This window comes from Haematobia irritans, unplaced genomic scaffold (assembly GCF_050003625.1).
Source record: "Haematobia irritans isolate KBUSLIRL unplaced genomic scaffold, ASM5000362v1 scaffold_174, whole genome shotgun sequence".
NCBI lineage: Eukaryota > Metazoa > Arthropoda > Insecta > Diptera > Muscidae > Haematobia > Haematobia irritans.
In genome coordinates this window covers 1-17,662 of record NW_027445769.1, presented here as the reverse complement: position 1 = coordinate 17,662, position 17,662 = coordinate 1, and the positions used below count along the sequence as shown (strand labels likewise).

General features: G+C 33.9%; 1 protein-coding gene across 1 annotated transcript; it reads right to left on the bottom strand.

Annotated features, from left to right (window-relative positions):
• Window positions 1-1,779: 1,779 nt before the first annotated feature.
• Window positions 1,780-7,887, bottom strand: LOC142242476 (uncharacterized). The gene is made up of 2 exons (XM_075314043.1): window positions 2,788-7,887; window positions 1,780-2,718 (listed from the first exon to the last, which is right to left on the bottom strand). The coding sequence occupies exons 1-2, from the start codon at window positions 7,885-7,887 to the stop codon at window positions 2,689-2,691; spliced, it is 5,130 nt and encodes a 1,709-aa protein (XP_075170158.1). The 3' UTR covers window positions 1,780-2,688.
• Between the last annotated feature and the right edge of the window lie 9,775 nt (window positions 7,888-17,662).

Sequence of the window (17,662 nt, the reverse complement as noted above, 5' to 3'; positions counted from 1 at the left end):
AATAGTACTTCCATTCTATGACAAGCTCATGTAAAATTTTAGAAGCCTTTTTGCTGGGTAGTTATGTTTGCGTACGCCCAGAAAAAATACAACGGAATTTCTTATAGCCGGTTTAATTAAATTTTATTTCAGGAAAATCAGTTTATGTTAGTTCAATATTTATTGCCGAATGTGAGAAAATGTTTTAATTATTTTTTGCTTACTTTTAGACGTGAACTAAAAATGAGAACAAAAAAGTTTTATACAAATGATGTACACAATTTTACTAAATATGAAAATAGTTCATATTATCATAATAATTTTCATAAGTTTAAAAAATGATTAAATTTTACTTAAGTTGGCTTCTCTAGAACATCATATAACGCTAAAGACATATGTATTTCAAATCTTTAATTCCAATTGTTTTCCAAATGAAACTTTAATGAACAACAGAAAAAATGTTTTATTTATATTAAATTATCTTCAATTTGGCAAAAGTTGTATAATGGTGCAGTTTCTAAAATATTCTAGTTAAACTTTTCTAATATAGACCTACACTGAAAAAAAGCATGCCCGGTTCCAAAGATTTTGTCTTTACTTTAAAAATGTTGGCATTGATTTCGTGCCAAAGAAGCGGAGAATACAAATAAGGATACTTTTAAGACACAATTGTCTTTTAAATTTGGGTTGTGTGTACTTGCTTCTAGGAAGCAAATTTTATTTTTTTTTTGTTTTATCCTTCATATGCTATCGAAGTCCTTTAAAATCGAGTTAACGACAACTTTATTTTCCACATTCAGACTCGACTTCCAGTAGAAATTAGGCTATGTTTCAAGTAAAAAACGTCTTTAAAATAAAGTGTTGAAAATCATGTCCTATTTTTGAACGATTTTTTGCTTTGTAGTGAAGATGCAAAAAGACAACAAATTTGAAGACAATTTCATTAATTTTAAAGAATTTTTATGAATTATTTAAGTCAAGTTGACATTAGCCCTAAAATTTTTTCTTTCATGTTATGATAGCCATTTTTAAGTCAAGTCAATTGTAAGGACAATACGACTTCATTGAAAAGTTTATCAACTTTTAGACAAGGAAAAAAAACTTTATATTCGAGAAATGCTTCTTCTATGCTAAGCTAAATTTGCATTCGTATTTTAAAGACATGAAATCTTTGACCTCACGACAATATTTTTTTCAGTGTACGTTTTCTTTGATGGTGGATTTTTTTGGGTCTAGTTTTCAGTAACAATAATCGAGTAAAACCGTGTAAGACAATAAGAAAGCCCTTTGATCAAAATGGGAGAAAAGTCAGTCTAGATGAGTACTCGTGTGATTCTGTATAACACTGTGACGCAAAATTCTACTTTCAAAAATTCACTTATACCAGCCGAAAGTACTCGATGAGAGCAGAAAAGTAATTTCTGGATTTTTCTAGATTGGTTGCCGTTCGTCGTTTATGAGCCTCTAAAATTAAGTCGCCAAATTCTTTGGGCACTTTTTTGCAATTTTTGGATGGCCATATCTCCAAAAATGCTGTGAATTCGTTTTTGATGTGTTTAGCAAAGTTGTAGCTCTTGACACGGCCAACAAATATGCTGAATACATTAGTTCGGAAAATTTTCATCTTCATTCTCAAATTCGCAGAAATATTGAAAAAATGACCGAAATCATCGATTTTTTCGTTTTTCGACTACATTTCTATTCCGAACAGTTGTTTAAAGAAATTGTCTTCGAAAAGAAAGAAAACCTATTCACGATTAAAATTCCCAAAGAAAAGAAAAGAATATTTCAAACACTGAGTATTTGCACAGAATTTATTACTTAAGTAACAAAGTATATACTCAAATGTTTCAACACAAATTGCTGAAAAAAAGTTTATGGGTTAGTTCAGTTATTTTACGATCTGGATTGTTCAGCAGCCAAAAACAGAAAGGGAAGAATAATTTTCAGTCTGATCTCAATACCCAATTTCAAAATTCATTGGAATATTGAAAAATTTCTCTAATCTCTCATTAGAATTTTTTATGCATGTAAGTTACACCTAGGCCTCGTTAAATTAAAACATAATGTTTGAAATTCTTTAAATGTTTACATATTTAATCTAAGCTTTGAAGTTAAAAACAAAGCCGATGGTCTCGCCGAGGCCGAAGTGTAGTGAAGATCAAAATATGTTAGTACGTTTGTATGTTCGTTGCTCACCTAGTTTGTTTGTCATTACTTTGGAATAAATATTTAAGTAAGTAGGTGTATGTATGTTTACAATGTTAGTATGTTTTTGTTTTAGAACATTGCAAATCAAGTGAGCGACAACATAAATATCTATTGCTGAGTATATACTGAGAAAAAATTACATAAGTACAAACATTGATATATATATATAAAATAAAAATTTTAGTAAATGATTTTAGTTTTATTTTGACATGAATTATTTTTTTGTTAACATGTAATTGGTTCGCAGAAATTTACGCGAACATGCTCGCCCCGAAGAACGGATGTTCTTAAAATGATAAATAATGTAGCTGTGGGATGGCCGTGTTGGGAGTGTTTTAGTCGAGCATTTGCTCCGCTGTGCTCCGACTCACAGCGTTCATTGATAGGCTCCATCCCAGGCCACCAAACTGCATGGATGATAGAAGTGACGATGATTTTATATTTCCATTATGATAAATGATGGTTTGAATAAGGCAAAGTGATTTACTGCGGTAGTAACTAGTTATTAGAATCCGATATAGAGTTGTGCTGTGGAAGAAAACATAATTTAGAAAGAGGTCTTTTTGTAATTTTATTTTTTGTTGAAACAGATACCACCCTTATTTTTCCATCAGGTCCAGGATGAGTGTCAACAATGCGTCCAAGTAACCACTGTCCGGGAGCACATCTTTCATCTGATATTAGTACGAGTTCACCGATTTTTGCATTTTTTTCTTCCTTAAGCCATTTTGGTCTTGCTTGAAGGCGATTAATATACTCACTATGCCATCTTTTCCAGAAATGTTGTTTCATTTTTTCAATATTTTTCCAGCGTGATAAACGGTTTGAACTTGTGTCAAGTAATGACTCTTCTGGAACAGAGTTTGTAGGCTCACCTATAAGAAAATGTGCTGGAGTCAAGGCTTCAAAATCTGTTGGATCTGCTGAGAGGGGGCATAAAGGTCGAGAATTTAGACAACTTTCGATTTGGCACAAAAGAGTCGATAATTCTTCGAAATTCAAAAGCCTATCATTTACTATCCGTTTTAAGTGATGCTTCACAGACTTGACACCAGCCTCCCACAGACCACCAAAATTGGGAGAGGCTGGTGGAATAAAATGCCAATTCGTACAATTTAAACTAAGGGCGTGTCGAAGGTCATCGGGTAATGATTTTGAACTCCTATTGAAGAGTATTTTGAGTTCCTTAGACGCACCCACAAAATTAGTACCACAATCTGAATAGATATCCGTGCATGTACCCCTTCGAGAAACAAATCTTCTAAAGGCTGCCATAAATGCATTTGTAGTGAGGTCTGAAACGGCTTCCAAGTGCAAAGCTTTTGTGACCATGCAAACAAATACACAAATGTAGCCTTTAGAAATAATCGTTGATCTAAGAGATGAATTTTTCAACATTATTGGACCAGCATAGTCTACTCCACTATGCTTAAATGGCCGAGAAGCGTTTAAACGAACAGCGGGCAAATTTCCCATGATTTGTTGTGAAGTCTTCGCTGAAAATCTAAAACATTTCATGCATTTATGAATAATCGTTTTAGCCAGCTGGTTACCGGATATAATCCAAAACTTACGACCCACATAGGACATTGTTAAAGTAATGCCACCATGCAAAGTTTTCTCGTGTGAATCGAGAATTAAAAGTGATGATAAAGGGTTTCGCTTCGAAAGTATAATTGGGTGTTTCATGTCAAAAGCAAAACTAGAATTTTGCAACCTACCTCCTACCCGTAGTAGTCCTTCATTATCAATGAAGGGCATTAGCTTAATTAGGGAACTTCCCTTCAAAGTATTGCCGATACGCAGAAGTTTGAATTCGTCAGGATAGTCTATAACCTGGACGATTTTAATAATACGATGAAGAGTAGTATTAATTTCAGCCAGCGTTAGCGAACCGGTAATTTTTAAAGTAGGATGTTTGCAATTGTAAATAAATCGGAAACACAATGATAAAGTACGTAATAAAGTTTGCATACTGGAAAATCGAGAAAGTACTTCGGGATATATGTTTGCAGTCAAATTGTGCGAAGATAACTTTTTAGTTCTCTCCTCTTCCGATGTTCCAAGATAAGGAAGGTTTCTTGGCCAAGATGACTGAGATTCATAAAGAAATTTGGGACCATACCACCAGGTTTCATCCCTGATCAATTCATCAGGAAAAACGCCTCTTGAAGCTCCGTCTGCAGGATTCAAGGACGATGGTACATATCTCCACTGGCGAGGTTTAGAATAGTGCTGAATATGTGAGACTCGGTTGGCAACATAGACAGTCCAAGTCGAAGGTGGCTTTTGATGCCAGCTAAGAACTGTAGAACTGTCACTCCAATAAAATATGTCCCGAATACCAAATCCATTCAAGGATTGATTTACACTATTAGTAAGATCGACAAGCAATTTAGCAGCGCAAAGTTCCAATCTGGGTATTGATATCGTTTTGATTGGTGTCACCTTTGACTTGGCTTGCAATATATTAACAAATATTTTACCAGCCGAAACAATTCTGCAATACACAACTGCTGCGTAGGCAATATTCGAAGCATCACAGAAACAATGAAGGTCAATGTAACAATTGGGTGACCAACTAAACCATCGTGGGATATTCAAATTCTCAAGTGTTTTCAAAGAATTCCTGTACTTAAGCCAGGTATTTCTAATATCAGTGGGAATCTCCGTGTCCCAATCTAAACCATTTTCCCAAAGAGCCTTAAAAAGAGACTTGGCTATAACTGTTGATGGCGTCAACCATCCAAGAGGGTCATATAGTCTAGCCGACTCCGACAATATAAGTCGCTTGGTGAAATGAGAGATATCATCAAGATTCACATTAAAAGAAAAGGAATCGGTCCGTGTATTCCATTGGAGACCAAGCGTTTTCACCACATTATCATGGTCGAATCCTAATGTAATGGATGGATCCCTATCCTCTTTAGAAATGTTTTCCAAGAAATCGTTGGAATTTGAGATCCACTTGCGTAGATTACAGCCACCCCTTCGCAAAAGCTCATTCAAATTGTCCCTCAAAAGTCTGGCGTCTTCAATGTTGTCAGCCCCAGAAATAATATCGTCAACATACGAATCAGAAACTAAAACTTGGGAAGCTTTTGGAAAAACAATTTTAAAATCTTCCGCAAGTTTCTGAAGGACACGAATGGCAAGATAAGGAGCGCTAGTAGTACCGTAGGTAACCGTGTTCAGTTCATATATAGAAATTTCATCAAAAGGCTCATATCGCCATAAAATTTGTTGAAATTTTCTATGGTCAGGACATACGTCAATTTGTCGGAACATTTTTTCAATGTCCGCGCTAAATGCTATCTTATGCCTCCGCCATCTCGTGATGATAGAAGGGAGATCATTTTGTAGAGGAGGCCCACTACAAAGTTCCTCATTAAGAGAAGTATAACCGTATTGGTGACTACTACCATCAAAAACAACACGTAATTTGGTGGTAGTGCTAGTCTCTTTCAAAACGCCATGATGAGGTAAAAAATATGAATTCAAGCGAACACCACCTGGGTACTGTCCTATTTTTGTCATGTGCCCTAAGGATTCATATTCCCTCATGAATCTTTTATAATCGTCCGCAAATTGCGGCCGTCTCGAAAAAGATAATTCTAATTGACGGAACCTCCTGCATGCATTAATAATGTTATTATGCAATGTAGGACCGGAATTGTCCCTTAAAATCGATTTAAATGGTAAATTTACCATATAGCGACCATTCTCTCCCTGTTTCGTCGAGTTACTAAAGTAATTCTCACAGGACAAATCCTCATCTGTCAAATCTCTTTTAGGAAGTATTTCCTCTTGTTCCCAAAATGATCGCAAAATACCGTCGAGGCTTGCACAATGTATATGGATTCTATGAGAAGAAATACTACCACTTAACCCCGAAAATACCCAGCCAAAGTGAGTATTTTGAAAGAACATTTTGTCATGGACAAACGATTCCGTAGGAATTTTGATTTGGGAACAAACGTCGGAACCAAGAATCAAATCTATTGGATCTGACATATAGAAATGAGGATCTGCCAAATTACCAACAGCAATCTCAGGCAAAGAAATGTGCTTAGTAAAGAAATCAGGAGAATACGAAGATAAGTTAGACAAGACCAAAGCGGTACAAGTCAATACAAGTCGATCCTCACGAGTATAGAGATCGACATCCACTGAATATCTTGCTAAATTTCCGCATCCATCGCCCACACCTATGACCTTAGAATGAGTTTTAGCCCTCTTCAATCCTAACAATTGAACCGCAGACTCGGATATCAGGCTTCCCTGTGAGCCTGGATCTAAAAGAGCACGTAAAGTGAACGTTCCTCGAAAAGTAAACACTTTTAATCGAATAGTATACAAAACGACTGATTGGAGCGAATGTGTGGTATGGGATGTAACTCGTGTCATGGTGTTATGCCCAGAATTAGGCGAGGAAATGGAAGGTGAAATAGACTGTTGACCAGCATCTATAGGCTCATCCTGATGAAGTATTGTGTGATGCAATTGTTTGCATGAAATGCACCGAAAAGGTGATGTACAATTTATTGGTTCGTGACCAGTAACTAAACAATTGCGGCACACTTTCTTATTGATCAAAAAATCATTTTTGGTCGAAAGTGGTAAAGCCAAAAAAGTATAACATTTTGATAACCAATGATTTTTCTCACAATAAATGCAAACAGGAGAATTTTGTTTAGAAATCTTGCTAACATGACAAGTTTTCTTAGCAGGGGTGAACCCCTTGTTATTTTTAAAAGATTTAGACTTAGAACTCGAGGGAAATTCATCAACCAATGACTCTAATGTTCGAAATGTCCTCTCGAGGAATGAAAAAAATTGAGAACGAGTAGGTAAATCAGTATTAGAGTTAAGGGAATTTTCCCAATCCCTACGTGTTTGTAAATCCAACTTCTGAATGAGCAAATGTAATAGTATTGGGTCCCAACTATCTGTGTCTACTTCTAAATTACCAAGCGATGAAAGACATTCTTGGGCAGAATCCAAAAGCAATTTAATGGATTGAAAACTTCCATCAGACCTCGGTATAGCAAACAATTTCGATATGAGACTCCCAACCAATATACGCCTGTTATGGTAACGCGCCTCCAACATCCGCCATGCTGATTCGTAATTAGCTTCGGTGGCCGATATGGCCTTAATAAGATTCGCTGCCTCTCCAGACAATGTGCCCTTCAAGTAGTAAAATTTCTGAACTTTATTAAGAGAATCGTTGTTGTGTACTAGGGAGCAATATATATCTCGAAATGGAACCCATTCCATATATTCCCCTGAAAATTTGGGCAAATTAATCTTAGGAAGCCTTGAATCAGAAAGCACGCTAGTCTCACACCTAATATTTGGAGCAGCAAAAGTGCTCGCCATTGGAGATTGGCTTACCGAATTATCTGGTAACGAATCAATTATCTGGCCCTTTATCGTCAAAAATTTATCAGAAAAGGTAAAATAAACATCATCGGCCAAATACGGTACATCATGAACATCTAATGAAGTCTCGCGAGCTTCTCGCACTATTTTGTCATGTTGCCCCTCAAATCTAGAAAACAAATCATCAATTCTTTGAGCAAGTGCATTTAAATAACCATGGGTTCTTTCATCTCTGGATTTATTCTTTAATGTACCTTCATATTTTATCAATAATTGCAACAAATCTCTTTGTTCTTTTATCAAAATATCCATGCCCTTTTTGGTTATTTAAACACGTGCACAAAAAATTGTAGATTTATTTTGAAGACCGATGAGCACAAAAAGCAATTTCACTGTATTTCACACGCGGTATGGAAAACTCGATAAAGAAAATTATTTTCGACGAATTTCCGGGTTTCGGCACCAATTTTCATGTTAAAGAAATTGTCTTCGAAAAGAAAGAAAACCTATTCACGATTAAAATTCCCAAAGAAAAGAAAAGAATATTTCAAACACTGAGTATTTGCACAGAATTTATTACTTAAGTAACAAAGTATATACTCAAATGTTTCAACACAAATTGCTGAAAAAAAGTTTATGGGTTAGTTCAGTTATTTTACGATCTGGATTGTTCAGCAGCCAAAAACAGAAAGGGAAGAATAATTTTCAGTCTGATCTCAATACCCAATTTCAAAATTCATTGGAATATTGAAAAATTTCTCTAATCTCTCATTAGAATTTTTTATGCATGTAAGTTACACCTAGGCCTCGTTAAATTAAAACATAATGTTTGAAATTCTTTAAATGTTTACATATTTAATCTAAGCTTTGAAGTTAAAAACAAAGCCGATGGTCTCGCCGAGGCCGAAGTGTAGTGAAGATCAAAATATGTTAGTACGTTTGTATGTTCGTTGCTCACCTAGTTTGTTTGTCATTACTTTGGAATAAATATTTAAGTAAGTAGGTGTATGTATGTTTACAATGTTAGTATGTTTTTGTTTTAGAACATTGCAAATCAAGTGAGCGACAACATAAATATCTATTGCTGAGTATATACTGAGAAAAAATTACATAAGTACAAACATTGATATATATATATAAAATAAAAATTTTAGTAAATGATTTTAGTTTTATTTTGACATGAATTATTTTTTTGTTAACATGTAATTGGTTCGCAGAAATTTACGCGAACAGGAGCTTTCTGGAGGTTCAAATTTCTTCCGATCCGGTTGAAGTTGTACATGTGCACTGAAAAAAATATTGTCGTGAGGCCAAAGATTTCATGTCCTTAAAAGACGAATGCAAATTTTGCTTTGCATGGAAGACGCATTTCTCTAATATAAAGCATTTTTTCTCGTCCAAAAGTCGATAAACTTTTCAATGAAGTCGTATTGTCCTTATAATTAAGTGATTTGATTAAAAATTGTTATCATAACATGCAAGAAAACATTTTTGGGCTAAGGTCAACTTGACAACAAAGCAAAAATTCGTTTAAAAATAGGACATGTTTTTCAATACTTTATTTTAAAGACGTTTTTACTTGAAATACAGCATAATTTCTACTGGAAGTCGAGTCTGAATTTGGAAAATAAAATTGTCGTTAACTCATTTTTAAATGACTTTGATAGCATATGAAGAAAAAAAGTTGAAAAAAAAACGAAAAATTAAAATTTGTGTCTTAAAAGTATCCTTACTTGTATTCTCTGCTTCTTTGGCTCGGAATCAATACCAAAATTTTTAAAATAAAGACAAAATCTTTGGAACAGGACATGCTTTGTTTTTGAGTGTGGTGTTACTATATGGCGTATATGGAGCAAAATTTCATCTCGGTTGAAATTGTGCACATTGTGTAAGTATATGGTCTCTAACAACCAAGCAAATATTGGTCCATGTCAGTGCATATTTATAAACATCCCCAAGGTAAGCCGACACCCATATTTCACATTTGGCTCTCTAATTCCGCTCAAACATTGGTTCATATCTGTTCAACATTATTTATAGACCCCTCAACAGCGTTGCCATAAGGAAGTTTTAGTTTGGACCAACATTTTATCACAATTGGACCAAAATTCGTACCAGCGGACCATTTTTTCCAAATTAAATTATGTACACTGAACAAAATTTTAACGTGATATTAAATTTCTTTAAAATGATGAAATGTTAATTATCAATTTTTTTCCATTGAATTTAGGACACAAATTTTGTAAATTTGCGTCCCTCCGTTAAAGTTCGAACTAAGGTTTATTTTCCTGAAAGTAAAGAAACACATTTTTGATTTAAAGAAATTGTCCTTAAATTAACTGAAACTTTAGATTTATGATAAAAACGATTCAGATATAGACTAAGACTTTTTTTGGGGGTTAACATCTTTGATTTAAAGTTTTTTTTGGCATTAAGAAAACATTGTTTACTTTGAAGTATCCGTTATAATTTGGATTTTTAAACTGGCGTTTGTTTGTACGTGAGATCTGTATTCTAATTTAAATTTTATTGGTCCTAGATTTAAAGCCAGATAGGTCGCTAAAAAATGTCTTTCTTTTAAAGAAGCCGCATCTTTGGCTCGGAATCAATACCAAAATCCTTAAGGGAAGGTCAAAATCTTTGGATCCAAGTAACCTTTTTTTGAGTGTAATAGTTAAAAATTTGGAAAAAAATTACTTCGATAGAAAATTTTGTTAAATTTTTATTTCTATTCAAAATTTTTATTTCTATTATGCTGTCATTCGGGATCGATTTTTAAAAATCCCAGGATTCGGAATTTGAAAATATTGAATCCCGGGATCCTGAAATTTTCGGGATTTTTTAAATATTTTAAGTAATAACAATCTACAGCGCCATTTAACCAATTTACTTTAATTCAATTATAGTTCATCTCAACATTGTGAAGAAAATATTATGACAACAATAAATAGAAAAGCCATTTTATATCACTATCTTACTCAGCAAAACATTTTAGGGATTTGGTTGGATTAGGTGAATTTTCGTACACCTGTGGTAATCCTTTTATTCTTTGATTTAAGTAATAATATCAAGGCGTCCAAATTTTTATCAGATAAAAGCGAACTTTCCATATTTTCGACTGACCTTTTATTTACGTATTTATTCAGCTATGGTAAGCCAGATTGAAGATAAATTCATGAATACAATAAGTTTATAAGTACATTAAAGTTAAAAAAAAATATTTATTAAGAAAAAATTATTAAGGATTAAAAAAAACTGGGTTTAATGATCAAAATAGATTTGTTTTAATAAATTGCGTTTTCTGGAAGACCCATATGTTAAATGCGGAGGTGGTCCTTTATGGGGGCTATACCACGACATGGATCGATGCACATCACCATTCTGACCATTGGAGGGTCCAACATACCTCCAGATTTCATACAAATCGGATACAAATTGAGGTGTCTGGAAGCCAAGGAAGTCAAATCGGGGGATCGATCCATATGTGGTCTATACTAAACCATGGACCGATATAAACCATATTTCGTCCATCTATTTATGGACATAAATACCCCTATATTTCCAATTGCATGCAATTTAGGTTTATATGGGGGCTATATCAAAACATGAACCGGCATACCCCATCTTTGGCCTTGATCTCCAAGTAGACAAAAATCAAGAATATATGAACCTTACACCGAGAAAAACATGTTCGGCTCCAAATTTTAACTAACAGAAAATAATCTTTGCTTTAAAACATTTTTCTTTAAATTTAGGGCAGGAAATTTTTGAATTCGCATACGCCCGCTAAGTCATATGTCTTTGAATGAGGCCACTTCAATTATATGTTGGAGCTATGTCTAAATGTGGACTGATTTCAATCAAATTTGATACATACTATCAATTGTACTCCTTGTGCAAAATTTAAAGAAAATCACGACAAAAACCTACATTCTAGGGCCATATAAGTGCATATCGGGCGATATATGCACTGAAAAAATATTGTCGTGAAGTCAAAGGTTTCATGTCCTTAAAATACGAATGCAAATTTTGCTTAGTTTAGAAGACACATTTCTCTAATATAAAGTTTTTTTTCCTTGTCCAAAAGTCGATAAACTTTTCTTTGAAGTCGTATTGTCCTTATAATTAAGTGATTTGACTTCAAAATGGGTATCATAACATGAAAGAAAAAATTTTAGGGCTAACGTAAACTTGACTTTAATAATTCATAAAAATTCTTTAAAATTAATGAAATTGTCTTCAAATTTGTTGTCTTTTTGCATCTTCACTACAAAGCAAAAAATCGTTCAAAAATAGGACATGATTTTCAACACTTTATTTTAAAGACGTTTTTTACTTGAAACATAGCCTAATTTCTACTGGAAGTCGAGTCTGAATGTGGAAAATAAAGTTGTCGTTAACTCGATTTTTGTTGAAAAAAACCAATCTTGATTTAAACTTGTGAAACCGTTTATTCAAATTTTGGTATCTTTTGGTAGAAGTTTTTCAACAATTAAATTATTTTTATGTATACTGACAATATGTGAAAAGTTATACAAATTTCAATGATATTTTGATTTATATAAAATCTGGTATGCACAAGTAACAATTATTAACAATTTTAAAGGAGTTCGATAGCATATGAAGGAAAAAACAAAAAAAATTAAAATTTGCTTCCTAAAGGGTGATTTGTTAAGAGCTTGATAACTTTAAAAAAAAAAAAAAACGCATAAAATTTGCAAAATCTCATCGGTTCTTTATTTGAAACGTTAGATTGGTCCATGACATTTACTTTTTGAAGATAATTTCATTTAAATGTTGACCGCGGCTGCGTCTTAGGTGGTCCATTCGGAAAGTCCAATTTTGGGCAACTTTTTCGAGCATTTCGGCCGGAATAGCCCGAATTTCTTCGGAAATGTTGTCTTCCAAAGCTGGAATAGTTGCTGGCTTATTTCTGTAGACTTTAGACTTGACGTAGCCCCACAAAAAATAGTCTAAAGGCGTCAAATCGCATGATCTTGGTGGCCAACTTACCGGTCCATTTCTTGAGATGAATTGTTCTCCGAAGTTTTCCCTCAAAATGGCCATAGAATCGCGAGCTGTGTGGATTGTAGCGCCATCTTGTTGAAACCACATGTCAACCAAGTTCAGTTCTTCCATTTTTGGCAACAAAAAGTTTGTTAGCATCGAACGATAGCGATCGCCATTCACCGTAACGTTGCGTCCAACAGCATCTTTGAAAAAATACGGTCCAATGATTCCACCAGCGTACAAACCAGGGATCCGGAGCGGTCCATTTTTTTCGCTCCGCTCCGCTCCCGCTCCGGAGAAAAAAAAACCGCTCCGCTCCTCGCTCCGCTCCGAGAAAAAAAAAATCGCTCCGCTCCGCTCCACGCTCCGCTCCGCTCCTCTTCGAGAAAATTATAGTACAAACATTGTATTATTTGTTCAATTGAGTTTTATTTTATTTAGAAAAATCGGGCGGTACATATATGGGAGCTATAGCTAAATCTGAACCGATTTCGATGATTTTTTGCACATATAGTTAGTGCTATAGAAGATTACATTTCGCCAACTTTGAGTAAGATCGGTTGATAAATAAGGGTTTTATGACCTAATTTGACAAAATCGGGCGATACATATATATGGGACCTATATCTAAATCTGAACCGATTTCGATGAAATTTTCAGACTTAAAGGGTGATACAGAAGATTATTTTGTGCTAAATTTGACGACGATCGGTTAGTAAAAAAAGTGCAACGTGACCCCATTTGTCGAAATCGGGCAATACATATATATGGGAGCTATATCTAAATTTGATCCGATTTCTTCCAAATTCAATAACGTTCGTCCTTGTGCTCAAAAAAACTCCCTGTACCAAATTTCATCAAAATCGGTTAATAATTGCGACCGAAATCCTGTGAACAACAAATACATGGACAGACGGACGGATGGACGGACGGACGCCAAGCGATAGATCGACTCAGGAGGTGATTCTGAGTCGATCGGTATATATTTTATGGGGTCTAAAATCAATATTTCTTGTAGGCACATTTTTTGGCAGATCAAACTTATTATACCCTAACCACTATGTGGTTTAGGGTATAATGACTATAAAACAATGTGTTGAAATATTTTATTAATTTTGAAGATTTTTTCAGAAATATTAAATCCATTTTGACTTCATTAAAACGAAATTTGCATTCATGTTAGGATACACATTTTTATGTCGAATCACTTAGCTATAAGGACAAAAATACTTCATTGAAAAGTTTAGAGACTTTTAGACAAGGAAAAACTTTTTTTCAGAGAAATACGTCTTCTATTCTAAGCAAAATTCGTATTCGTATTTTAAGCATGTGAAATATTTGGCCTCCCGACAATATTCTTTGCGGTGCACCATCTACTATTTAATATGTGATAGAACCCAAATTTATGAAAATGGACCAAAATGGACCAAATTATGTTTGGTCCGACCATCGGACCAAATTTAAAAATTAGAATACCTTTGGACCAATTTTGGTCCGATCGGACCAAAACGGCAACGCTGATTGGAATTAAAGTCTATACACAGAGTAGAAGTAACTACTCTCCGAAAGAGGTTGTGTTATATTTGTAATGTGTGTGTGTATGTTTATGTTTGCAACAACCTCCATCGAAATCAGTCCGTGGTATACCTACGAATATTCTTACTCAGATCTAGTGTTACCTAATTTCGCTTTTTTCCCCTTTATTGTATAATAAATGTATATGCGCACATTTTTCAACCAAAATTGAAACTATCCATAATTTTAATTAAATTTTCGAGAACTAATATCAGAAATAAGAGAATGCTAGGATATAGTACAATAGTAAAGCAAATGTGAATGAAAAAAAGCATGCCCGGTTCCAAAGATTTTGTCTTTACTTTAACAGTTTGGGTATTAATTCCGAGCCAAAGAAGCGGAGAATACAAGTAAGGATACTTTAAAGACGTAATTCTCTTTTAAATTTGGGGGTTATGTACTTGCTTCTAGGAAGCAAATGTTAATTTTTAATTTTTTTAGATTTTATTTTCATCAGTTGTTATCAAAATCCTTTAGAAACGAGTTAACGAGTTATTTTTTTTTCCATATTAAGACTCGACTTCCAGTAGAAATTATGCTATGTTTCAAGTAAAAAGCGTCTTTAAAATAAAGTGTTGAAAACATGTCTTATTTTTAACGATTTTTTGCTTTGTAGGCAAGATGCAAAAAGGAAACAAATTTAAAGACAATTTTATTAATTTTAAAGAATTTTTCTTAATTATTAAAGTCATGTTGACCTTACCTCAAAAATTGTATCTTTCATGTTATGATACACATTTTTAAGTAAAATCACTTAATTATAAGGACATTACAACTTCATTCAAAAGTTTATTGCCTTTTGGACAAGAAAAAAAACTTTATTTTAGAGAAATGCGTCTTCCATGTTAAGCAAAATTTGCATTCTTATTCTAAGGACATGGAATCTTTGACTTCACGACAATATTTTTTTCAGTGTAGAAAACTAAAAAATTAAATATAAATAAGATCGTTTAATTGCATTTATTTGACGTTCATTACAAACATCTTTGTAGTAATACGGGATGAAATTGATCGAAAGTACTGTTGTTACTTTTACAACACATACTAGATATATATTTTGACATTTGCCGTTTTTGAAAACAATTACTAAAAAACACGTTGTGTTTTCCCCAATGTACGTACGTACAAAAATACATATCGTACATTTTAAACGTTTACTCACACTACGCTAAGTACTAGCTAAATTTGAAATTACCTACACAGTGTAATTTCAAAGTTACACATTTCATTCAAGTAATATTTTATTCGGAGCGGAGCGGTTTTTCATTTGGAAACCGCTCCGCTCCCGCTCCGCTCCGGATTTTAGAAATGCCGCTCCCGCTCCGCTCCCGCTCCGGCAAAAAAAGGGCTTGCTCCGCTCCGCTCCACGCTCCGCTCCGCTCCGCTCCGGATCCCTGGTACAAACCACACCAAACAGTGCATTTTTCGGGATGCAAGGGCAGTTCTTGAACGGCTTCTGGTTGCTCTTCACTCCAAATGCGGCAATTTTGCTTATTTACGTAGCCATTCAACCAGAAATGAGCCTCATCGCTGAACAAAATTTGTCGATAAAAAAGCGGATTTTCTGCCAACTTTTCTAGGGCCCATTCACTGAAAATTCGACGTTGTGGCAGATCGTTCGGCTATTCATGATGAAATGTCAAAGCATACTGAGCATCTTTCTCTTTGACACCATGTCTGAAATCCCACGCGATCTGTCAAATACTAATGCATGAAAATCCTAACCTCAAAAGAATCACCCTTTAGAAGCAAGTACACAAAACCCAAATTTAAAAGACAATTGTGTCTTAAAAGTATCTTTACTTGTATGCTCCGGTTCTTTGGTTCGGAATCAATACCAAAATTGTTAAAGTAAAGACAAAATCTTTAGAAACGGGCATGCTTTTTTTTGAGTGTGGGAGATACATTGAGGCGATTTCTTTCAAAATCAAAAGGGTTCTATGCTGCTGAAATTTTTAGTATATTGGAATAAAAGTCGATTAAGTCGATTGGAAAAAACTTTACATTGGTATATGTTTTTGTACTGCCCCATATAGCCAAATTTCCCGATTTGATGATATAAACGTCGCAACTTTTATGCGATTTGCCTCAATTTAGAAACCTAAAAGCATTTTGTTAGTCCATAACAAGTAAGTAAAGTCTATATTATACACACCACTTTGTGGATCCATATTTTCGATACCATCTCAAATCCTTAGTTGCGTTATATACCCAATGGTATATGCTCCCAATTGGAAATTTTTTAAATCTACAGACATTTTTATGCAATTTCGAAAAACTTAATTTACGATTTATTAATCGAAAGATATGTATTAGAGGTATAGGAAAAGTTGATTTTTACTCATTTTTACATTTGCAGTGCCGATTTTATAAGGAAATGGGGGTATTTTGGCTATATTAACCCAATTCGGAAAAACAATAATATGGGAGCTATATCTAAATCTCAAACGATTTCAATCAAATGTAGCACCCTAGAGTATAATGCTAATTGTACTCCTTGTGCAAAATTTCAAGTAAAACTCTAGCTTATATATAAATATGTTAAGTCCATATCGGGTGAAAGATATATATGGGAGCTATATTTAAATCTGAACCGATCAATAGTGTCCTATTCTGATCCAAAACAGAAACTTGTGTCAGTCGATTAGAATAAAATTGCGACCTGGACTTTTATTACAAAAATGTGTTCACAGACGCACGGACAGAGGGACATCGACTCAGGGACCGATACCCCATGTGTCTATCTCGCCAACATTTAGTTGTTACAAACATATGCACTACACTTCTATCAAAAGTTATGATTAATATTGTTTAATTAATATTAGCCTATGACTAAAGTTTTAAAAAATATTCAATGTAAAACGGTCAAAAGGCTTTGTTCGGTTAAAGTGGTCTAAGTAATTTTTAGCCATGTTCTATTATCATTATTTTGAGATCGTAAATACTAAAAAAATATAATAAATATGATTTTAAGACCGAAAACAAGGGTATTTCTATCTTATACGGGGTTTGAGAAATTTCAAAAACAAAACTTTGAACTTGCTTCCTGTAAAATTCACTTTTTAGACTTAGCGTACTTTGAATGAAGCAGTCGATATATCAGATATACATGGACGAAAAAGACTGTCTGAGTGTAAAAATTATATGTTTCGAACTCAAATTTGTTAACACAATATTTTTAAGTGAAAGCATATAATGTTAATAAACTTGCTTAACATGTTTGGGAAATATATGTTAATATGTTGGAACATATTATGTTTGGGACATAAAATGTTTGTAAATATAATACGCTTGGATTTGCATCCAATTATATTAATATTAATTTAGAAATAACCTATAAACATATATGTTTTTAGAAAGAGAGACCCAGAGAGTATGAAGCAAGTAAAATAATGGAAGAAACCAATTGGCGCCTTGAAAATATATATCCACAAAGACCACTTCATTAATTTTTTACCAGTGTATGCCTGAAGTGAAACGTAATATGTTTTAACAATACAAA

What these genes read in the sequence shown, in the direction of transcription:
- LOC142242476 (XM_075314043.1), bottom strand. Translation starts at nt 7,887, where the DNA reads ATGGATATTTTGATAAAAGAACAAAGAGATTTGTTGCAATTATTGATA. An exon ending in GACCTGATGGAAAAATAAGG is followed by an intron (nt 2,719 to 2,787) that starts GTGGTATCTGTT and finishes TTTCTTCCACAG; the next exon opens with CACAACTCTATATCGGATTC.